The sequence below is a fragment of the Neopelma chrysocephalum genome, unplaced genomic scaffold, assembly GCF_003984885.1.
Source record: "Neopelma chrysocephalum unplaced genomic scaffold, ASM398488v2 Primary Assembly neopelma1_86, whole genome shotgun sequence".
Lineage (NCBI taxonomy): Eukaryota > Metazoa > Chordata > Aves > Passeriformes > Pipridae > Neopelma > Neopelma chrysocephalum.
The window spans coordinates 1,576,159-1,601,443 of NW_020897748.1; the positions used below are offsets into that span (position 1 = coordinate 1,576,159).

Below are 25,285 nucleotides of genomic sequence, written 5' to 3' on the forward strand. Positions count from 1 at the left end.
AATAGTGGAATCTAGTTTAAGAAATTTCTCTTGGCTTTCCGTTGTTTTTCCCTACCTGGCCCATCCCAATCTTCAGTCTCCACAGCAAGCTGCCCTGGTTTCTCTGACCTTGCATCGCCATCAGATTCTGCTGCCTCCTGGATGCCTTCTTCATTACCTGAAAAAACCATCAAAGAAATATAGTATTGACATATTTCAACAGTAACTTTTAAGCAGAGCTCCTACAATATCCAAACAACTGCTTACATGCCTAAGTGAAAAGATATGCATGTTTATAAACAGAGGGGAATAAAAATACTGGGCATATAAACATCTGTCAGTTCTCAGGGACTCAAGCCCTGAATATTCAGTCCTTCCAGTTTCACAGAGAGACAAATCTGGGAAAAGAGTGTTTACTCCATATACTTAAAAAACAGAATCACAACTTGCACCTAATTCTGTAAACCAAAGCACAAAAAGTCATTAAGTTTGTATGCACAAATGAGGAATAAAAATCAGCTTGTTTCTTCTCAGGAACATATGCTTTCAGTTTTCTTGAATTGACACCTAAGTGTTTCTTAGGCATTTGCAGCCTAATGACACTCAGAACAAAAGTATGGTCCACTAAAATTCTGTTTTTACACACTAATGGAAAGCTAATCTGTGGTATTTCGGCATTTAAGGAATTTGTCCTTAAAGTCATAATGTAGCAGCAAATCCCTACAATAGTTTTCTCCCTATCAAGCCTTATTTAACGAAATGCAACATTTCTTATGAATTTTAGAATTTTCATCATCCAGAAATACCTGAAAGTGTCTGTCTGCCTTCAGTTACTACCCAGTACAAGTTTATATACAGGACACACAGAAAATTATGATAAGGTTAAATTTCTAGAGATGACAATTTTAAGGTTCCTTGTTGAAACTGCAGTTTTTTCAGGGTAAACAAATATTCTAGGCAAAGTCTGTGCAAAAATACTTTGAAATAACCAGCACAAAAAATTACATTGAAGATGAGGTGTTTACGTATTAACAGAAAATAATCTGGCTACAGTAATGTGTTAAGTGACATCTCTAAGGGCTTATCCAGGTCGGTGGTTTACTGCACTTGTATTTTTTTTTAAGACTAATCTATCCAAGAAACTATTGCATAGGAATACACTAAGAAGAATGGGAAAAAAAATCAAATCTACACAACTACATCAGTCAAACAGGACTGAATTATGGTTTGAAGCAAACTTTTTATAAAATGGTGTCCCACAGAAAAGTGACAGCACTAAAAAACAAATATGGTGTACTTTAGAATCTGAAAAATCAGACTGTTTGTTGATTTAACAATAGGAGACCAAGAAGGAGCAAAAAGTACATCAATTAAGGAGTAACTTGTAATTTTTTCCCCACTCATGATAACAAAAGCTGTAATTAGCAACATAGGTAAAGAAATGTGATTAAAACAAACCATGCCAGATTCCCATACCTTATCACTGGAGCTATATTTATACCAGATAAGATTGTGACCCAGAGTTTTCAAGTACATGATTATATACAAACACTATAAAGTATTAACTTCATGTGCACATGTAATGGCCTGTATTAAACATTCTTCCTTGCATTCATAAAACAAAGTTTTTCAAATCTGAAGTATACGAGCCTGATAAACTACTTCTCACACAAACACAATACTATATTCACTCCAGACTTCGATTACAAAAACATAGTTCAGTGCATTTGTAGTGCTAAAAACGCAGTCCAGTATATTCAGAGGCACTTTTTGTGTCTAAAATAAAACTGGAATACAACACATATATCCAGTATAGGGTTTTTTGTGTTAAATAGACTGTATAGTTGTACCCAAGCATTTGAAGTTCACATGCTTCAGTTCAATCTGAAGTCACCTTTCAGAAGACAGTCCTAATTACTCACGGGCTGAAAAAGCCATCAAGTTCTTGCTAAGCAGTTTTAGCAATTATTTGTTTTTAACCAATTAGCCTATTTTGAATTAGCATTTGTACAGGTACTTTGTAGTGATCAGAGCTCTGCTTTCTTTGGGTGGACTGAAGAACCTATTCGATATTTTTACCTTCCTATTTCTACCTTCATAGCTACTTAAAGCTACAACAAATTTATTGAGACATACACAGGAAAGTTTTTCAAAGTTCGAACCTGGTAAGATCAACTCCAGTTTCCTTGAAAATGTTGGAAAGTGCTTCACAGCAAGGGCAGTTCTTATTTTGTAACTCAAGCTGTATAACCACCACAGAAAGATCTTCAAATGTTCTTTGCAAAGAATTTTTATACTAAAGGAAAGATTTTTCTTCCATTGTAAATAATAGAGTTATATGGACTAAATCAGAACAACAACAACAACAACAACAAAATTTAGAAATAATTCTTTTAGATAGAGTCCGATCATGGAAAATTTTAACTCCAAAATATTAAAAGTTTTTTCAGGTTATAATATATGCCAACCTGGTGTTAACCTGCAAGTTTGAGCATTCTTCCAATCAACGTAACCAACCAGAATACCAAACAAATTATACTATAGAATTAAAAGAGGAGAAAGTTAAGTAAAAGACTGGGCTGAAAAGCAAAAGGACAAAACCACAGCTAAGGTACACAAACTATAGCACACAGTAATTAAATATTTGGGAGATGAGGAAAGATCTGAAAATATATGTTAGCAGATGACTTAACTTTTCATTAACTTGCTTCTTCAGTGTTTCATGAAGTATGGAGTTACGTGTTTTTCATAATCAAGTTTTCATGAATTAATGCATGTTTTGTGCAAAAAGAGTAGATGAAATGTGTAGAATTTACATTAAGGAAAACTTTGCATCTAGAAGTATTCTTAATTATTTTCATTGATGTTTTCTATTATTTACCAACTGCCAAGTGCATGCATTACACACCTGAAATACCACCACACTGATTTCTCCTGTTCCCCCCTACTACTCCAATCTGCCTGTGAAACCAACAAATGGCACATTACTGTTGATTTCAGAATCCTCGTGAGGGGAAGAAGAGGGGCAGGCACTGATCTCTTCTCTGTTGTGACCAGTGACAGGACCTGAGAAAATGTCCTAAAGTTGTGTCAGGAGAGGTTTAGGTTGGATATTAGAAAAAGGTTCTTCACCCAGAGGGTGGATGGGTACTGGAACAGGCTCCGCAGGGAAGTGGTCACAGCACCAAGCCTGCCAGAGTTCAAGAAGCATTTGGATGATATTCTCAGGCACATGATGTGACTCTTGGTCCTGTGCCAGGCCAGGAGTCAGAGCTGATGATCCTAGTGGGTCTCTTCCAACTCAGTATATTCTGAGATTCTGTGAAGTCTATCCCAGGCTCAGTTGAGCATCAAGGTCAGATTGAAAGGGGCAACCAAGACAATTCATTTGGTGTTGGAGACACTGCAACTTTAAAAAGCCAAAAGAAGGCTTAGCAGAAGAGCTGGTAACAAAACACATCTGTCAAGATTTTTTTCTTCTCTTTCCCCTTATTTAATGCTATTTTAGCAGCTAACATTTGTTTTGCACAAAGGAGTTTGTTTCCTTACAGAATTTATTTTCTTTCCATTGTTTACTCTTTTTGTTCAGCCACTGACTACTTTTCAGTCTCAATAAGACTATATTTTTATATTTATTTTAGAACTGATTACATTTTTCTTCAATTTACCTGTGTAGACACTTAATTGGATCCAGGAAACGAATTATTTCTTTCTTCCAAGGCCAATCAAGGCTTTTTGCCTTATATATACTACCAACTTTGCTACTAACCTGTTGATTCTCTTTAATCTCATTGTTTTGTTTTTCCCATGCCTTTTTTTTTACTTTGCTGCTCAATTATATTTTAAGTTAAAGGAGAAATAACTTTTTACCATCAACACCAAAGAGTGGTATAAAAGTATCAGCAATGATAAATACTCTAAAATGAAGCAAAAACTGGTCCTGTTTGTTTTTCCTTGTAGCAATGAAGATTGGTAAGTGAATTCTGTCATTTAAAAGAACATCTCTGCATGAAAAAAAGGCTCTTAGGAGCAAGGTTATATAATATCATAGGTTATGTTTAGTCATGAGTCAAGTAAGTCTACTGGAATTTCAGCTACATCTCTATATTTGGTATTAAACTTAGGGCAGAACTCATCACCTCTAACCTTAGATGCCTGAAAGTTAAGCTAGTCCAGACTACTTATGTAGATGCTCCTATAGACAGGGAAGAAAGAAACCTCCTGAGTGACTCATCTTATTCTAGGATGCCTGAGATATGAGACCCCTCTTGGTGACTGAGAGAGCTGAAATGAATCATCCTCTTAAACACACAGCTTAGACTAGGAAACTATCTTTAGTCAGCTAAAGTTGGGTGAAACAAATCTCTGACTTATGCTGAAGTGCTGAATACACAAAATACTGCTTAACTAAGAGGAAAAAAAATCTTATTCAAACAACTTCAATACTGTAATGTGGATAGAATTTTCACATTGGCCTTACTATCTCTTACCAGCATTGACTGTTTCTGTTGCTCTTCAAAAACAATTCAAATTTTTTAATATGGTTTCAATACCCTGGTGTTTATCCAATAGACAATTCAGTGTAATTCAAGGTGGTAAAGTTGGTCAAGAAATCTGAAGACTGTAAAAGAGACGTATTACCAGAAACATGAGAGGGAGAACTCCAACATCTCTGACAACACTGACAAGTAGGAAAAGAGAGACTTGAATATTAACAAGTAATTTCACTTTAATCTTTTTAACAAATTAAAGACTTCCCAATTTGTACTTAATCAGCTTGTGCCACAAGTAGTTGCAGTATTTTAAAGAAGCACATGGGTTAGCAGTTCTTCTCAACCCTGCTGTTTTAATCCATGTTGTTCCTATCAGTATTAGGCTCTTACAGAAAGTCTCGTACAATATAACTATTGAACTTTCTTGACTAAGAATGTTACAGCAGCTGTTAGGCACTCTATAATGTATTTTGCAATCAGCTAAATCAACAAAGTATTTTTAACAATGAACAGTTCAGAACTGACAGATCTACTTTCTTGTTCATAACTGCTTATCACAGCATAGATATCATATATGTTTGCCAGGTGCTTCCTATAGCTAGGATACCTTCACAGAAGCCGCTCACAAAAGATAAGGTCAAAAAACAGATGAAAAATGTGCAAGCTTCATACACTCATGGTTTTATCATCAGACAAAATAGCTCTGGGTGAAGGACTGTACCAGTCACAAACAGCACACAGCAGCTTCTATTAGAGTGAGAGAACATTATAAGTTTGAAATCTCGTTTGTGTTCCTTCTTCTTGGCAGCATAAATGTAAACTGAAATTGTTAACATCCTCATACAGCTGTTCAGAGCGAAACATCACTTCCCAATTATAATAAATCAATTCAGAAATAAACTGTTGCAAAGCCTGTAGCATTCTGTACTGCCAAAAGAGAAAACGGACACGATGCACAGACTTGGGGAGTCACTCACTGTTGACTTTCATTTGGCGAGAACATAACCTTACGTGTGCTAACCAGCCAGTGCGACTGGCTGGGAATGGGCAGGCTTTCTGGGGACAGAGGGGAAGCGGCCCTCTCCTTTCTGCCACAGTCTACAGTGGCAGTAATTCTAGATCCAACCAAAGAAGGATTCTGAGACTGTACATACAAACTAGATGCCAGAGCTTCAGAAACTATATATCAGCGATCAAAAATTGTCCTTTGTTATTCGCTTTATCCCAGTGTCTGTGACCAGTAACACAGCTTACACACACTGATAATCCTACTCTTGAATCCTAAGAAACATGCTGTAAACTGAGAACTATTGCCAGGAACCTCTCTTCAGAAGCCGTACTCAGTAACTTTGAAACAAATCATATATAACTTCAAATACAAATACTTATTTAATTCAATGTAACTTACTTTTTAGCAGCGTACTCTATTCTTAAGAATACCAATGACATGTAACAGGCCTTAACTACCCTTCTTGTGGATTACCTCTTTTAAAGAATTCTATGTATATATTTAACTCCAATTGTAATACAATTGCAATACAAGTTTTCAGCAGATATAAAACCTTCTGGGTATAAAATAATGCAAAAAAAAAATTAAATAAGCTCTTGTTATGGTAATAGAACTGTGAGAATAAAGATACAAAATAAATTGTGTGAAATGTTTCTGCACTTTGCCATATTTGGCAACTGGTGTGAGGACAAGGTAAACAACTACAGTGGGTACAGCAAATGGGTTTACTCTATAAGCCTTGCAAGGACAGAGAGACAAGGAGACAGAGAAACAGAGGGAGAAATCTGGTGCCATCACTACCAGACCGTTACCACTTCATCTGATGTATATCAGAAATAATTTCAGTGAGGCCCATAAAAATCAACTGAGATACCCTACTCTACAAATACAGAAAGTATAAGCAAAATCTGGCCTTCAGCTGATTGATTTGCTAACGTACCTGAAAGAAACCAGCACTTGTACAAGTTAATCTACTGCATTTTATTTCAGATTATATTAATCACCTCAATACTTTGCTTCTTTGCAAGCAATTATTGTTTTCTGTCATGCTGATTAACAATCATAATTTCTCCTGGGATAAACCTCATTTGAAATAACTGTTGCCCTAAGCAGTCTTAGAATTATTTATCCCACAAATGTCAGAAACAATGCATTATCTCTTACCCTAACTTTTAGGATAGATCTACGAATATCCATGTGTCGGCGAGTACCTACATAGCGCAAGCTGTCAGCTCTCCAAAATAGTGCTACAAAACTATTTTAGTTCCTATTAAAATTACCACTCTGTTTCACAAAATGACACTTTGACACATTACATTTCAGCACAGTGATCATGTTAAAAAGCAGTGTCAATTATTTCTAGCCATTTCAGCTAGAGCACTTTTCTCCTGGGATAAGACACTGCCATTGCAGCACGTTCATCTCAACTGAGTCTGGCCTTCCTCTTTCTCTAAATGTTTGATATATTCTCATTAGCACCACTGTTTGCTTTTGAAGTTCTTTCAAGACAAGGATCATTCATTCAAATGTATTTCCTGCAGAAGAACAGTGAAAGTGTTCTCTAAATTGTATGCCAGACTTCCTTTTTATTAATTAGTTATATATATATATATATATATATATATATATAAAAAATCTCCTCAGTTTTAGGGAGCGACTCTAGCGACACCAGTGTTACAAATGAGCATCATTCAGATATACCAGCTACCCAAGAGTTTTTATTGATTTAAAGGAAAAAAAAAGAAAAAAAGTCTTGCATCTTTTCAACCTTTCCCCATTAAAACTTCAAATAGAAGAACTCTATTAGATATATTCAAGTTCCAACCTGAGGTTCAAACTCCATAGCTCTAGGCACTTGATTACAAAAGCAGCAGAAGCACATTTTAAAAGATATTTGCATGCCACAAACAAAGCTATTGCTTAGTATGATTTTCAAAAATTATTTCAATGGAAATTGACAATCCATGAGATTCTAAACCACTTGCAGTGGACCAGAGAGATTACTTCAGAGAAACTCTAACAAGTTTCAGACTCTAACTTTGAAGGCTCTTCTGGCAAGTTCATATTTCAGCTTAATTATATAAAAATTCTGTTCCTTCCCTATTGCAGAAATATTTCGCCTCTTATGAAAATTCTTGGTTTGACCAAGAAAACCTCATTTTACAATGTGCAGCTGAATTCATTATCATATACAAATCCAGTTTTCATGTGATTTCCACACACATAAGGAGTAGTAACAGGTATTTTTTGCTACACAGTGAAATTTTAATTTACCTTGTTGAAAACTACTGGATGGTTTTTTTAAATTTGAAATAATCAACCCTTCAGATGCCTCAATATCAAAAACAGTGAATTCCCTATCATTACAGGTATGTTTCCGTATACATGTTGTATTACACATGGTTTCAAAATCAGTCTAGACTTCTGTTAGTCAAAGCCAAGGAAAAGACTTTTCAGTCATAAATAAATGCTTCTTTTTCTCTATCCAGCAGCAGAATCTACCCAGCAATAATTTTTGTCTTATTGATATTTGTCCAATGATGTCATAAATGTGGCTTTTGCTTGACTTTTACTGAGCCTTTGAACGTTAACTTACTGTAAATATACCCACACTGACCCATATAATATACAACCTGTGAGCAAATCTGCTTTTTGGACATGGGTTGGCAAGAATTTTTTCCTCAGTGTCTCAGAAATCTTCAAAAGTATTCAGAATTTTTGGTGTCAGGGACACCAGAGGACAAAAAAGGCAAAATGGACCTTCATTTTAAATAAAATTAGAAACAGATGTACAGTACACATGAAATAAGAATATCTGGTGAAATTTGTCATTTGTGCTTTTCATATTTTAAAGAAGATTACCCTTATTAATTTGCAATTCATATTCTGTCAAATTTGAGCTCAAATTTAAGTCAATCCAAGTTCAAGTTTTGTGACTTTCTAGAAAGGGGACATTACACTACTTGTTGTAATCAAATAATCCCTCCGTGAATTCTATCCCTAGCTGTGATAGAATTCAGAATTTCATTGTTCTGAAAATGTGCTGACTGAAAAGGCTGGAGTTGCTTTGATAAACTGCTTAAAGTTGAGTAAGCTGTTTAAGTGTTTCTCTCACTTTTTAATTCTGCACAGTTAAAATAATGTTTTCTATTTGGATCTATGTATTTATTTATTTAAACATAGCTTTCTAGTTTCTTTTGAGATACAGTTTTCTGCTTGATGACCAATTATTTAATGTCTTGAATAAAAAAAAAGCTTTGCTTTTTTAACTTGTCAAATTTTTATCCAACTAAAGCTGATATTATACCAACATGCATTTTAGTTGGCCTGAAAATATGGCCAGAGAGGTTTAAATATGGGTTAGCAGTAAACAGAAAATTGTGTAGAATAGACAGTCTTGTATTCGTTATTCTGGCAGCCTTTCCATGCTGTCTAGTGAATGGTGAAAAAAAAATAAATAAGGAAATCACTCCAACCTTTTCAGATATCCCCTTTCCCTTCTAGCAAGAAAACAGGTGGTCCTCTGAGGTCCAGTAACAGGAAAGAATGAGAAATCACGAGAGGTAAAGCACAAGGTAAACGCTGATGGTCAGAAGAAAAAGGTCTCCCTTTCATCCTGCTAGGATCCAATCTAATTCTGACTTAGCATCATTCAAAGTCTATTATCAGAGAAGCTCATTCATTTCTTTGTCCATATTCAGCACCTGACGAACAGTATGGAAGATGCACAGAATTCAGTTGTTTCAGCTGAATAGGATACAGATAAACATATGAGAACCCTCGCTCTGGGGAACATGAAAATCCAACAGTGTCACAAACATGCACACAAGTCAGTAAGAGGTAACTATTGTGTTTTTGGACGGAGTCACACTGTGAGTTCTTATGCATATTCTAGTTATCCGAGGAGATGAAAATACATCACACACATACATGCCGCCTTCTGTGTCTGATTACCAAAAATAATTAATGTATCCTTCATTTAGTCAGAAAGTCTACATGAGGAAAATGCAATGAATTAAAATAAATATAAAAAATTTAAAGGAATATCAGCTCCAGGAGAACAGAAGTATTGCCAGGGAAAGATAATGTCAGGCAAAAGGAGGGAGGGTGTCTGGTGCCAAGCAAAGCCGAGGGCTGTGCAATCACCTCTATCAGTGCTCTATCAGTGTCTACACTCCAGCCAAATCCAGAGAAAACAAGGAGTCAAAGATTCAGGTCAATAAGCTTATAGGCGATTTGCACAAACAGCTCCTGCAGCAAGGTAAAAAACAAAGTCATATTGGCTTTTCTTTTTTATTCCTTCTCTTTGAACTCCTTGGTCCAAACACACCCTGGAAATGTCAGTGTTATATGCAAGAATTTAAAGAGCTGAGCTTCTTAATCCCGTTAAGAAATAAGAACAAAGTTTCCTGTAAAGATCTCCTTATTGAGCTCAAAGTGATTATGGTATAGCTGCCATGTACTGATCCTACCTCCACTTGCTATAGCAAAAGAGTTAGAAATTTGTCATGAAATCCATTACTGAAAAGGAAAGAAACGTTATTGATTAAGAGGTTTCTGGTTAAAAAAAGGAACAACAACAAAAAATGGCAAGCAAAAAAAAAAAGCATAAATCTACTTTTTGATCCAGAAACAGAAAACAGCAAGCATATTGTTAGTCATTACATGTCTAACATGAAAGAAGCAAAGAATATTTACACAGATGCACACAGCCATACACACAGACACAAAGTCATACTCCAGAGGAAAAAGGGACACAGAGAAACCATTTTCAGGGTGTTAAGAGTTTGGCTGGTATTATAGATGATAGCATGATAGCTTTGCACATGAAGTATGAAGGGAAAGATTAATACATGGACGAACTTAGCTTTGTATATGCTTTCTTATATGAGGAATCACACTGCAGCTGTTTCCCTGAATCTCAAGCCTGGCTGCACAATCAGGTCACATGGTTTAACATAAAAAATTCCAGTCCTAAGCTGCTTTGGCAGGCTAGTGACAAAACACTGCACATGAGCAGAAAACTTGGTTCAGGTTCTGAGCTCATCGCCTCGTGCCAAAGCAGAATACAAGAATACAGAAGCAGGTATACACCCAATATGCAGGCCATAAATTCCTGGAGTTCTCTTCTTGCTGACTTAAAACTGTATATGAGTTTTAGACTGCACTGGATTCCCCTTATCCCCCTCTTCACTCACAAATAAACATAACCAATGTATCAGGAACTGCAACCACACATCAACTGGCTACAGACATACATCACTACAGGCATACCTAGCATTCATGCTATGGATTCTAAAAGCATTACATCACGAAACAATCAGTCTCCATCCCACCTCATGTATCCCCCGTATCTTCCTATGTCACCAACTGAAGCACAGTTGGTACTGGGAAGCAGAAGCCGCTTGCTTTCCAATCTACTACCAGAAGTGTTAAGGTCACTGAATCTCCTTCCACTGAGGGCTGGTGCCCATGGTGTCTCATGCTGAAGTACCATGGAAAGCCTACATGAGGATCAAGATCAACAGCCATGCTATAAGCAAAGAACAGGAGAATTTGACAAAATTGTCCAGGGAAGCATGGCAGCAAGAAATGGACCTGCCCTCTCTCTCTAATTATCAGATATGTACGCTCCTTCATTTGCCTCTTTCTCCTGGAAAAAGTCCCCCATTTTCTCTCTTGATTATAGACCTCCGTTTTCTTCTCTTGCCTCTTTCCTTCTCTGAACACAGCTATTTACCTATCTATTAATTTCAAGTGATCTCTTTCATTGCTCAAGATAACTTTTCCTTTGAAAGTAAATCCCTCATTGAACACATCTCCTAGGAAGCTCACAAGGAACTGTAATTTGTTTAGCCAGTTCCCACCCCTATGAAGTAGCCACGGCTCCTATTCTCCTTGCTCTTGACAGAGAGGAAAAGGTGTCACCACCATATGAGTATGGCAAACAGATCAGAGTATTTTTTTATTTTTCCTGAGGGTATCTAGGCACGATGACAGCAATCAGCGACTACAAAACAAAAGATAAACTACTTCACATCTCAGATGAGCTTGATTTAGTACTTTGCTTTTCATCCCATCACCTTCAGCTTGGCCTTTGCGCTGTTCTGCCATTCGTGCCCCCTCCTTCTATCTGCCCTTCTGAAATTATTAGCCCTATCATGCCCCCAGCTCACTTCTTCTCTTGTCTCTGTTAGCATTACTTCATTTTCTTATTCCAACCTATAACAGACAAAATTTAATCTGTGTGTACTATCTCCTAGCTTCCCAAGTAGGTTTTCAGCCATCTAGTCTATCACTCCTCTGCATGGAAGACAGGCTACTTTCTCCTTATTCAGAATGTTTAAATACTGGCATTTATCTAAGAAATCTTCTAGATCTGAATTTAATCAAAATTAATCCTAATCTGATACAGACTCTGATTCCAGATACTCACTATCTGGACATTAAAAAAAAAAAAAAATCAGTAAGGGAGATTCCAGGCTAGTACAGGCTTTGTGTGGACAGCATCATCAGATACTCTCTTTATTGGCAGTACTTCAATTTGTAGTAACTAAGCATAAACAGCAAATTTCAAAGGCGGTTGTCAAACTGCAAAAATGTAATGCACTATCACCAAGGCTACCTTCTACCAAATTTTTTGTTTCTACTCCAAAGATACAGACCAGTGCAGCTTTGTAGTACAAGAACACTATGACTGTGTTGTTATTATTGCTACTTCCAAAATATTCCCTTTCCCCTAATCTCACTGTCAAAATTGCAAACAAATCAAATTTAAGTGCCATCTATTATGAGGCTCTTCTTCATCCAAAAGGTTAAAAAAAAATAGAGTTGGAAGCTTAAAACAATCCTTGGCAAATAGTAGGTCAGTAATTTCCATTCTAGCTTGGAATATTTATATGCTTAAAAATTCTTCACTTCTTCACATTTGAATGTAAAGGAGGACTACACAGGAATGCAGCAAAGTTAACTGTGGATTTGTGGTGTGGCAGAAGTGTGGAAGAGGAGAAATTTTCCAGATTCCTTGTTGCAAAAGCCATTAATGAGCAAAAGGAGAAGGGAAAAGTAACAGCCAAAAGTCAAAATTTTGAAACCTGAGAACAGTTGTAAAATGACATGTAGCTCAATCAATGTGATTAATTTGCTTCACACTTTGCCGAGGCTTTCGCCTCCACTTTCTAATTCTGGCAACTATTCTGCTGAATCTATCTCACAAACCCAAATTAATAAGGTGGGAATGACAAGTATGGCTTTATAAAGGTTAGCTGTTTGCAATTTAGAGAGTAAGAGACTGCTCTCTGCTTATAATACAATCAGGCACAGTTTGACAGGAAAATCTCTTCAGTCAAAAAGCCAAAGTTACCAAGTTGTGAACCTGTACGTCCTCTACTTTCACTCCTCTGAAAGAATTGTGAGTTCAGTAAATTTTTGCCTTCTGTGCCTAGTCTGGATAGTTAAAAGCCTCTGGTTTTAGGTGATACCTGAATTTATATAGCTGGCTAAGTACAAAAAGGATACCATAGATGGAGCCTCACAAACAGCTCCTCCCCAACAGCTGTGCCACTTCTTCCCCATGCCTCTTGATTCTTGCAGGAAGCTCCACTACTCATTTGTCCTCTTGTTCTGAGTCAGCTGGGAAGAAACCCCAGGAGAAGGAAAGAGGGAAAAAGGACAGATAATACTTATATCTAAGAAAATATATTTACTTTCTAGAACCTTTAATGGAAAACATAGGTGACCTCATGGTAATGACACTTAAGATGTGTCCCTGAAGAAGCAGGACACTCAACAGAAGTTGAGACATTAATAAAAATCAGCACACCTCTACTCTCTCCCATTCCATCCTTCTCCAGGGATATTCTCAACTTGCTTCAAAGTGGGACATTCTATCACACTGCCTCTGCTGGAGGTAGATTAGTGGTTTTATGTGCCCCTTGATCCTTAGAAATTTCCTTTTCAACTTTTCTTCTGTAGCAGTTGCACTGGAGAGGCTTAAGATTCTTTTCTAACTACAGCACACTTGGAAAAAGGACTGCTGAGAAGTCAGAAGGCATTCAGCTTGAAGAATTAGCAGATGTTCTTAATAAAACATATGAAATCAAGATTCAGATTTAAGTGTATTCCCCTTTGATTCCTGATCTTCTTTAATACAATGGCCTGGATTCGGTGCTTTCCCTGAAAGATGTGTTTATTAAAGGGAAGATCCAAGATAACTTGAAATTCAACGTGAATTTGCAATATTGATTGCAAATTAAAGAAGAAATTACATTTTTTTCTTGATTTCACCCAAAACCATAGTGTTTTCCATTGGTGGCCCCGGGAAATTTAGTGAGAAGTACAGAGAAGTAACTAAATCAAACCGATGTGGTATGAACTGACAGTAGCGCATAGTCTTCCACTGCTGACAGAAGGAATTCAAGAGATGCCAATATATAACAATTATGCATTTGGTGGTTTAAATATTTATTTATTAACGCCAATAGTAGGACCAGTATTTTTTCCAGCTAAGGAAACTGGTGTCTGAAAGGCATGTGAACAAGTGAACACAAAGTAATTGTAGCACTTGTTCACATCACAGTTGTAACAGTATTAAATTCTCTGTTTGTAAAGCATTTCTGTCCATTATCTGTTCTCTCCTCACAGTAAGATTTGTAGCAGCTGAACTCTAAACTATTGACTAGACTGTTTTGACCTCTTAGGTTGACTTACTAAGTATCAAGAACCTGTAGCGGAGAACTAAATTATTTTGTTGGAAAGTATGTAAGCTACATAGAGGACATGTAGAAAACACATCATCATGCCTTCCCCACTGATGACTGAAGACTGTAGGAAGAACTAATATTCTGCAGTCAGAACACTTGACTCTTCCAATAGATTTATTTGACTTTGTCCAAAAGAGATGAAAATAATACAAAACCAGAAGCATATCAAGCTATCATGAAAAAACATATGTCAATATCGGGGAAAGAACAGAAAGATAGAGAAATCATCAATATCCATATGCCTGAGGGGTTAGTGGACTAACAGAAGAACACCACCACCACAACTCCAGCTATTTGATAGGCATCCTTACCTGCAGAAGACAAACAACAAAGTAATCAAGTGGAAATCTGACAGGAAGAATGTTAATTCAATGCCTGAAATAACAGCACACAGCAGTGAGTTTTTTCTGTCAGTTGCAAGCATAACCTTGCAGACTGAACACTGGGTAAGAATGAATTGGTGTGACTTAGGCTAAAATATCTCTATCTTCAATAACTTGCAAGTAACAAATGCACCAAAAAGGCATCTGCAACTTCAAAAGTTATCCTTTCACAAATCACTAGTTTTCTACATACATAATAAATTCTATAATAAGCTCTATTTAATCCTAGAATCTACAGACACAATCTGTTTTTCTAGCAATGTTTCCTAGGCAGAGCACTGTTCCTAAGCAATGAACAGACACGCTGCATTGCTAGCTTCGGATCTGCTGATAATTCACTTTTGAGACCTGTTCTCTACAGTTAAATATGGAGAAAATAACACTTGGAGGAAAACATTAAAGGCAAGACAATTCACATCCCTGAAAAGTGTCTTTCAACACACTTAAATATTTAGCCCTTATCAGACTTAACTCTATGAGTGACTCTTTTCCCCGTTAAGGTACTATATTAATAGGGCTTTTTGTGGATTATAAACCAAAAAATCTTTTTGACCAATTGGACACAGTTTGGCCAGTATTCTCTCAAGAGGTTGGCTACAATGATTACCTTTATTACAAAAGAATTCCACTTCTTCACAGCTCAGATTTTCAGGCTCAAACTCTGCAGAAAAGCTTTCCTCCAATGGAAAGTCTTCTTTCGAGACAGTATCATTTTCCTCAGACAGGCACTCTTCTTCTTCATCCTCAGTGGCATCTTCAAGGGGCCCTTTAAAAAGAATCAGGAACACTGTGGCAAAACCATCTAAAAGGACAATGTGAAATAAAACCTTAGTGAACTTATAACTGGAGTTCTTTAGCTAGTTTTTCCTTCCACGGCTGTGTTCAGCATTTATTAGAATTGGACAAATAACATTTTATGGAAATTGAAATTGAAAGTGACTTTTCCTGATGACTTCAAATCAGAATATGCAAAATGTCATTAATAATATGTATTAATAATACTCGCACATAGGGGGTTTTCATTATTCATTGGGCTCTACTACTAAAACACAGACAGTTTTAACAGGGGAAATCAAAGCTATATTTGCAAAACGACATAAACAGTGAAGAGCCTTCTCTTGTTTGTTAGTGATTGTTTTTGATGCTGAATTACACTACTTAAAATGTTCCTTTTACAGGCTTTGTTAATCAAATTAAAAGTACTGACAACAGTGAATTACTACAAAGGTATTAAGAGTACAAACTTCAGCTTATTCTGCTTTTGCTTCAAGCAGCCCCTGATGGTATTCGTAATCATTTACTTGCCAGACTCTCTAGTGGACTCCCAGCCAATGGACAAGACTCAGACAGACTATCCACTCATTTCACAGAGGGCAAACAAATGTTGTGGTAAACTACCAGCCAAGGGCTACAGAAAAACAAACCAGTCACAGAAGCAGGGTATGAGTTTGAATCTGAAAGGGCAGCCTGAGGTCTTTGACTTTTCTTCTAATTACCTAGACATAGTATTGCTACAGATCCTCTCAAAGAGCCAGTGCCAGACAGACATATAACACAAAACACCCAGGTTACTGATTGGAATGTACTCAAAAATTAAAATTTCTTCTTTCTTATATATACACACTTGAAAATCATTGGTTAATAGTAACTATTTGCTAAAGACATCTCTTGTGCAGGGTATAGAATTTTACCCTAGATTTAAATAGAGATTTGAAATAACTGAACATGTTTTAATTTAACTAAGATTTTATTAAATGTCAGTATGTTTCAAAATCCATCTTAAGACTGGATTTCAAAGGAGATATTTCATTATACATGGTTGAGGCTTGAAAAAATTACATATTTCACTCTCCAATGAAAGCACAGCCTCATTTATAATTGACTGAGTATTTCTTCTTCAAAATGAAAGCGAGCCAGCTAATGAAAAAAAATGTGATTTGTATTTATATGATAGTTTTACAGTATTAAATACACTATTCCTATATAATCTATCATGCTGAGATACAATACATAAATGATTGTGTTGTGTTCAATGAAAAGGAAGGAATAAATTTTTAAATAAATCAAATATTGACTACAGTGTAATTTTATGTAATTTATTACAAACCAGTGACTACCTACATTTATTAAAACAGCAAAATTCACTTTAGGCTAAGTTGCGTAATTCTTGCTTCAGAGGAATATGATGGTTACTTTTTATTGAAATTGATTGAGATTCCCAGCTGGGATTCCATAAATTAATATAGCTTACTATCTTTCATGGAAATATGACTCTCTGTGCCAGCTGAGAATCTGACCAAATGAACCCACTTTTGTGGTCACACACTTGCCAACACTAGCTGTCATTCAACAATATAGCTCCTAAAATAAGGGGCTATTATTATGGCTGAAGAAATAAAGATTCTCACTATCAAAGTATCCATTACTGTTAATTGCACCTTCCAGCCACGCTGGGAAAAAATCCAGCAACTGCATATGCACAGGGAATGGAGAGTGGCTATCGCACTGTACGGAAGAGAGAACAAAGCACACGCTGGAGCAGTGCGCTGCAGCTGAACATGGGCAGCCCAGGCACCTCACGTGTGTCCAGGTTCATGGCAGAAATGAAAGCACAAGGGGTTCTGCACAAATTATCAGAAATACTGTTTAGATTTCACAATATTATTATAATGTGACATTGTCTGTAGAGTCATTTATTGGTGTGCTCTCCTAGTAACATCCAGATAAATAAACTAGGAAGGAAAAACACAATGAAACAAATAATATGATATTTTAGGGAAATGTAAATTTTTGCCACATATAAGGATGGATAAGTACCATATTTTGCATCATTTCAAATGAAGTTATATGCCTTTAATAAATTTTCCAAGTATTTTAAATTTGGGGAAAAAATTTAAACTTCAGCCAACATTTCAGTGAAAGTCAATTTCCTGCTGCATGACTGGTTCTTTGCCATTTGACTTTTTCAATTTGTCTTGCAAAATACAGCAAAAGCAATTTATCTGCAAGTAACCAATTGGCATGTGTACATGACATTTAGGTCTGCTTCTAGATGTTAAACCAGTTTATATGATCAGGTCACCAGTAAGCAATCAGCAAGCTAACCATCACTGTATGTTAATTAGGAAAAGAACAGAAATACAGTTGGTATGCTTTCATTTGTGGCACTCATGGAAACACACTTTATGATTTCCATTGACACCCTCTCCAAGAAGGCAGAAGAAATACAATGTACATGGCAAATCCACAGAGCCAGTTCAAACTGTCATTCTGTGGCTTGGGTCTTTATTTTTTAAATGGGTTTCAGACTAAAAAAATCTTGACTAACGTCACCACAGATACATCCTATGTATGAACGGGCATTTAACATTTCCTAAAGTTACTTGTCCAAGCATTTGCAAGCAGAAACGTAAATGCTGTCACATCCAAAGGAGATCAGAGGTACACATGCATCTACAACGGGCTTTGCCTTGTGCACGCCAGCCCAAACACAAAACCCAGCACTGTTTATCCAGGGGTGCACACATAGGCACACATCAGAGCTTTACATAACACCTCACCTCAGGGGCTGACATCAGAGGCTGCGCTTCAAACACCAGCATGACTTTTGCTGAAATTGAAGGATCTGTGCATAAATTATTTTTCTAGGTTTCAGAGAGCTGCTGCCTTGTCTAATTCACCCAACTAGAACTTGATCCTAGGGACAGAATTTGTCTTATGCACGTTGAGTCGTCTTTCACTTTTTAAGTGTTCAAATAAATTCAGCTCATGCCCAGAGCTATAAACTGATAACTTTAACTGAAGAGTAAGGCATTGTTCAACATGAGTAAGACCAACACACGTGAATAAGACCAAAATTAAGTATTTCTCAGTTGCTCGTTTCATGGGAACTCAAAATCGATGCCTAATTTCTGCAGCCATTTTTAATTATCACTCAAAAATACAGTGGGTTAAAGAAAACAGTAAAATCCAAAGCCACCTACTAGGAAGTATAAATAGATTAAATTCTGTATTCTTGACTAGTTCATATAATTACTTGCACATAAACAGATAATAAAAAAAAATAAATTTTCAGAATCTCAAAATAAAGATTACATGGAACTACATATTCTTGACAAATGCAAACACATAAACTAGGCATGCTTATGTTTGCCTTATTTGGTTATGTGCTTCCAAAAATCTCTTACTGGTAAGAGGTAAATCAAGTAAGAGGTAAATCAAGTCAGCTAGAGAACTAAGAATTTATCTGGTTCAAAAAGTTTCAAAAAAGTTTCAAAGTTTACTAGCACCTCTATCTAGGGAACGACCTGCACAAAAGCTATGCAACTTCCTTGATTTAAAATACTTAAAAATACAGAGTCATATAGACAAAAATAAATAAGTCTTTAAAAAGAAGAGAGTTTCTTTCAACTGTTTTCTCTGATAATGCTTTTTTTCCCACAGTTGTTATTACGTTGATATATTACCTTCAACAGTCAGAATACAGGTTAATCAGTTACTTTAGTACCAGACTTTTCTTTCTGCATTTATTTTAAATTGTTGACTTAATTTAATAGTATTACACCCATTACTTATACTAATCATGTTATTAAGTACCTATGGCACAAAATGTACTATGTCTGCTTTTATTTCAGCTGGACCAGAGTTAAGATTCTATCCCGTTCTGACGAAAAATCCTTTTCAATAACTGCTGATTAAGTGTGACTGTACAACCAATGACCACAATGACATAGCAATGCAAATCCAAAAATTTCTACTACTGAACTTCATCTGAGTGTCACATCCCAGAGCACCAACATAAGTGATCCGACAGTAAACAGCTCTGACATATGACTAGACTCTTCAGTAATTAAAACAGTAAAATTTCACACTTAAGTAGTCAAGGAATTTAGATGAATAGTTAATTGCAGAGATAGTCTAGATGTTTGTCTTCTCATTTCAGCAATTCTTCTCCTATTAGCAGTTTGTAAAAGCATGTGATGTAATCTAAGGAGAGTTGATTCTGAAATGCTTCAGATTAGCTAGATACATGACAAACTGTTAAGAATTCCCAATCACACCAGGTAAAAGCTCTATTCCCAATCTTAAATAGGGGTACTGAAAGGAAATTAAGTCTCCTTTGATTCATTCTGGATTTGGCATGAAGGCCTGAAAAAAACTGGTTCCTTTATAAGACAAGCAAATACTTGTGTTGTACACAACAGAAGATTTTGAGGGGTTGAGTAATTTACTAACTCGCTTGGTACTTACTCCAATACATAAATATTTATTGATATAAACACAGATCTCAAATTTTTTCGCAAATAGCACAGATAAACAAGAGGCAGTAAAAAACCAGTACAGTTAGTTACAGCAAAGATGGAGTCAATCTGGCAAAAATCTGTATGGCTTAGTGGACACTGTAGTCCACTTCGAAAGATCACCACATATAATTTGATACAAATAACAGCATCTACTAAGGAGTGGCTGACCAGTGAGCTGCATGTGCCTTCGTGGAGAAAATTACTTCTGATTGAGGCCACTTGCCAGCACAGTGTGGAGAAATCTGAACTGTGCTCCCTAATTTGTACTAGATTTACAGACACTCAAGGATGTATTTTTTAGCAATATTAATGTATTAAATGCTAAATAAATATTCCTGAAATATCATGTACTGTAATATAAATGCAGGCATATAGATGCAAGCACACAAAGATAGCTAGCTAAGTGACAATCTTTACACAGTGAGTAACACCACTTGAAAAGACAGGCTACTTTAGCAAAACAAAACAAAACAAACACTGTAAGAATTTTAATAGAATGTAAAAGTGTGAGAATATACCACCAAAAAAGGATTTGCATTCACTTAACAACAGATGCCTTTGTTACGATAAACACTCCTCTGAACGCAAATTTGAGCATCGGACCCCTTGAATGCCTTAGTTCTGATACATCAATGCTTGACTCCAGTTTTATGGTACTATAACTGTAAAGAAATAATTGAAATTCAATAACATTGAACTGGGTAAGTTCTGTAATAATTTCTCACAGTCAAATTCATCAGACTTCTCCCTAATGAAACCACTTAAACACACACTCAAATTAAGCACCTGCTTATATTCTTTCCTGTCCAGTGTTTTGCACTTAAAATGAATGTATCCTATGGTAGGGAAGTATCATTGAAATAATTATCTCATGAAAATGTGAAGTGGTTAGTTTCCTCTCACCCACCAATATTCTCCTACATTCCCAGAGCAGCAGCATAAATCAGTGCTCTTAACAAATTAAGAATGCTTCAGAAAGCCCACAATGCTTGACAGTGAGTGGCTGGGGAGAGGTTAATGAGTATAATTAGAAGTAGTAGCATCAAATAGCAACAACTGTGATAAATCAGAGGCCTGAAATTCCTCGGATCTACATCAGACATTTTGCATGTTCTGTGGGACCCATTTGGTATTTTCTAAGAAAACATACTGCCACACACGGATTATCCTTAGCTTATGGTAAGACCTAGGTATGTGATGCTCTCTGATTACAGAGGCAAAAGCTTCAGAAAAATCAATCCATTTGTCTCCTGCTTCAACAAGAACATTTTCTTCTAAGTACAAACAATTACATAAGAAAATTAGCTGTGAATTCTATTAATTCACATTGCTGGGAAGGTTTTTCCTAAAAATTCAGTCAGGAATTCTAAAAATACAATAGAAGGTTCAATTTATTTAATTTTAAATATGGCAATGGGAGTGAAGACACCATACAGTAGTTCAGAGTTCTCTTTATTTTGAGAAGTTTTCATACAAGACTTCCTAGAGACTTCTCCTCCATTCCAGTTAACTCAAAGGAGTGGTTGTCTCCAATGACTTTGCTTTTACAAAAGCCTGGAGACAAGTTTAACAGTGATCTGAACAACCCCAACAGAAACAATGCAGCTTCCAAGACATTACCCAAAATATACTCCCAAGTTCCTTGTTGGGAATCTGGATTTCTTGGGTTTTGTAAAATTTTTTAAAATGTCCCTGCTCAGATATTTCAGACCCTCTATGTTCAACCATGGTCAAGATATGGACTGATACAATAAGGGAGATAAATATATGCCGTAGCAATCAGAATAAATTTTCAATTTCTGTCAAGGACAAGGACTGCCAGATACTGTCAGGACTAATCCTGAGATGATCCATACTCTCCTGGGAAGGAGAACCTCCAACTAGAAGTAACTAGATAAATCAGAGAAATGGAAGTACCCAAGTCTGCAGCTAATATCATAGATGATAATAAAGGAAAATGGCAATAGAAATTCTTCTGTTGAACTAGTTGCTCCCCCAACAACCTGACACCATGAGTGTCCACACTACTTTTCCCTTGTGACTTTTGGTTAATAGAGATCCAAATATTCAATTTTCATAGTAAAAAATATTGTCTCTCCCTCCTTTTGAGAACTGCAATTTTTTTAATCACATAATTCCCTGAGAACAGAGAGAAAAAGGGCAAGAGAAGAGCCTAAAGATTCTTATGATAGACATTAAATGGCTATACCTAATCTTGACAAACTGACCACTACAGGAATAGCTTTAAAATTAAGCTACTGGCAGTAGGTAACTGAAGAGAAACTGGGAAATCAGTTTAGAAAAAAACCACTTAAATAATTTCTTAAATTATTCTTTGCCAAACAAACCACTCCCACTTTTGCTGAAATGCTTCCCTCGTCAGTCCCTCGAGTTTTCTATTTAGCTTAACTAAGTTATTTCTGTCATTCCTATTCTGTTTTGAGCTCTACTCTAGAGCAATTGCTGCCTGTGCACATTGAACCTCTCCAGTCTGTTATGCAAATTGGCTGAACTTCATAAGTTTTGTCCAGATTGCTTCAATTTGTGAGCAACTCCTTACATCTTCATTGCGGCACCCAAGCAGAATGAACCATTTCTCACTTTCAAACTGGGAGAAACTTTATGAACATGATTCAACGATGAACTTAATAGAAAGAATGGAGAAGAAATGCTCTTTGGACACTATAAATCTATACCAACCTGATATAATTGAGCTTAACAACAAGGAAAAAAAGCACAAAAGTATAATTCTGTGAAAAAAAAAGGAGTTATTTTTAAACACCTAAGTTCTTCCTGCAGCCATTCAATTTTAACATAAGTTGCATCAGGGAATCTGGTAGGAAGGAAACATTTTTATTAATTTTCCCCTTATCTGCAAGAAGAATGCTGATTTTTTTTTCATTTATGTTCCTTGCCTGCAGGTAGTAGACCAAGAAAATCATATAGCAGAAATTTTTTCTTTTGATTAATTTCTTTCCATGTGTTATGTTATTTCTTATATATAATTGATTTCAGGTTTTGCTCGTAGCTGTACATCTTTTTGTATCTGTACCTACTGCCTTCCTTCAATCAAGAAAGTTGAAGGAAATTACCTGAATTTTGTTAAGTTTATTAAAAAAAGAGCTCTGTGAATATTTAAATTGAGTTTTGAAATGGTAATACAAGAAAGATATTAGAGAATTTTAATAGTAGGTTCAATTTGACCCACAGACTATTGTAAAAAGGGTCAAATTTTATTCAAATGATTTCTTTATGGAAAAAAATACGAACACTTTGATTTTAATAAAGTAGATTCATATTCTTCACTGCTAGGTCTTTTGGTACTTCTGTGCATGACAGCATTAACCGTGCTTGTATATAAACTTTTCAAAGACCTTTAAATGTTCCACAGATTTTGAACTTCACTTTCATTTATCCCCTTGTCTTCTTTTCTCTTACCATTATCCTAGGGGCCACAACAAAATTGACAGTGCCTATGGTCAGTCTGCTCTTAGAGCCAAGGCCAGAATATTTCCAATCAATAAAGGTGAAATGATGAAAAAGTGACCATTGAAAAAATGCTTAGGGAGACATTAATTTTAAAAAATAGTATGCAAGTGTGCACAGAACATGAGCTGCAAGACCTTTGTAGTTAAGTATCAGGCCTCAGTTTTCAAGTAGGGGCTCATGCCAAAACACGTCTTAATTCTACCTACACTCATAACAGCTTCACAGCAGATGCTCCACAGCAGATGTTGTTCTGGATATTTCTGGTGATACAAGAGGAGAAAGAGAAGGACAGAGGTGACGAGTATTGTGACTCAACACCCGACTAAATTTCAGCAGCAACAGAAAACCACCAGAGTACCACAGTGCACCAACCTTTCTGAAGGAAATTTTTAACTAAAGCCTGAAAAGCAAACAGGACATTGGACATAAAGCTCTCAGAGATGAATTTGTGATCCTTTTACATAATTTTCCACATTAGGAATAATTTTGCAACGGTGATTTATCAGTAGTTTTCTTAATTTTAACAGAGTTAACAAGGGAAATTTCCTGTTTCCTTGTGCAGAAATGTTATCCTTGAAGTATTTTTCCCTGAATTAAGACATATTTTGCAGATTTGGGGCTTTTTTGCAGTATGATTCTGCTAACTTTTACAAAACAATTTTTGAAACTACTGGAAATCTAATTTGAAATACTGACAATATAATTTGCCCCATAATACACAGCTACCACTGATGCAAATATTATCCAGTTCCAGTGGACTGTTTCAACTAGATAAGTATGATGATATGTTTAAACTTACAGACTTTAAAAAAAAAATTAAATCTTCTTACACTGTGTAAGAAGATGGCTTAATTCTGTGACGTTCCATAAAATTATATGCATTTATGTAATAAAAATGCAACTATTTGATGATTCAGATGTCTATGAGAAGTTGTTGATTTTTATATCCAAGTGTATAAAAAGAAAAAATATATAAAATATTTTGAACTTTTTTTTTACATGTTCATATTGTTTTCTACAGGTAAGGTATTCTAAGTTTTGATATTCACCTTTCTAATAAAGGAAAATCCCCCATCTTGCATCTTACAACAAAGGATATAAAAATTAAAGCTGCAATTTTAGGAAAATATTCAGACTCTCTTTTAATTTTACTACCATAAGGTTTGGGGGTTTTTTAACTCAAGAGAACAGAGAATAGACACATCTATATTAACCAGCCAACACCCCTCATATAAGGTCTATGGTATGCTGCTCTAAACAGTCCAGGGAAATCCTCTGAGGATTCAGGTTTCAGAAATTTTCAGTGAATCCTTTCCTCCAGGCATAGCAAACTGTGACACTGGTAAGTAAGAGGAGTTTCTTTTCGTGTCCTAACCTCACCATTCAGGGTCTCAAACATATAGGTAACACACTGCCTATTACTCAGGACACCTTCCTCTACAGCCTATCTCCTTCACCACATACTGCTAACAGCAAAGCAGTTTCAAACACCATACCCCAAATAGGATGAATTTCATCTTAGACGTGGACAAGTGAGGCTCGGAGCTGAAAGCTTTTCAGAGCCATGAAGGTAGCAAAAGTTCGCTCTGCTTCCAACTCCAAAGCTGCCCTTACTCCAAACACAGGACTTCATTGGCAATCATATGAGCAGTGAGTGACACATGCTGGTATTTGCTGATCACTGTTCTCACTCACCTGCTGGAGGGAAAAATGTGATGCAAGTAGGAGCACTTTGAAGCCACTAATGATGCTGCTGCAGTGTATTTAATGGCCAGCATGTTAGCTACGATGAAAGAGGAACCTCACATCAAGTACATTAAGGGATCAGAGGAATACATACTCATTACTCACTGTAATTTTACATCCC

The 25,285-nt window shown here is 36.1% G+C and overlaps 1 protein-coding gene across 4 annotated transcripts in view; it reads right to left on the reverse strand.

Moving 5' to 3' along the window:
* Positions 1–25,285, reverse strand: part of ZFPM2 (zinc finger protein, FOG family member 2) — a 307,974-nt gene that overhangs the window by 231,915 nt on the left and 50,774 nt on the right. For 3 of the 4 annotated variants that reach the window (XM_027692379.1, XM_027692381.1, XM_027692378.1), the window contains exons 2-3: positions 15,234–15,392; positions 56–157 (exon numbers count right to left, since the gene is read on the reverse strand). In XM_027692379.1, the coding sequence (XP_027548180.1) occupies positions 56–157; positions 15,234–15,392 (261 nt within the window). The remainder of the gene's footprint in view (positions 1–55; positions 158–15,233; positions 15,393–25,285) is intronic. The other variant, XM_027692382.1, reaches the window with a different exon arrangement.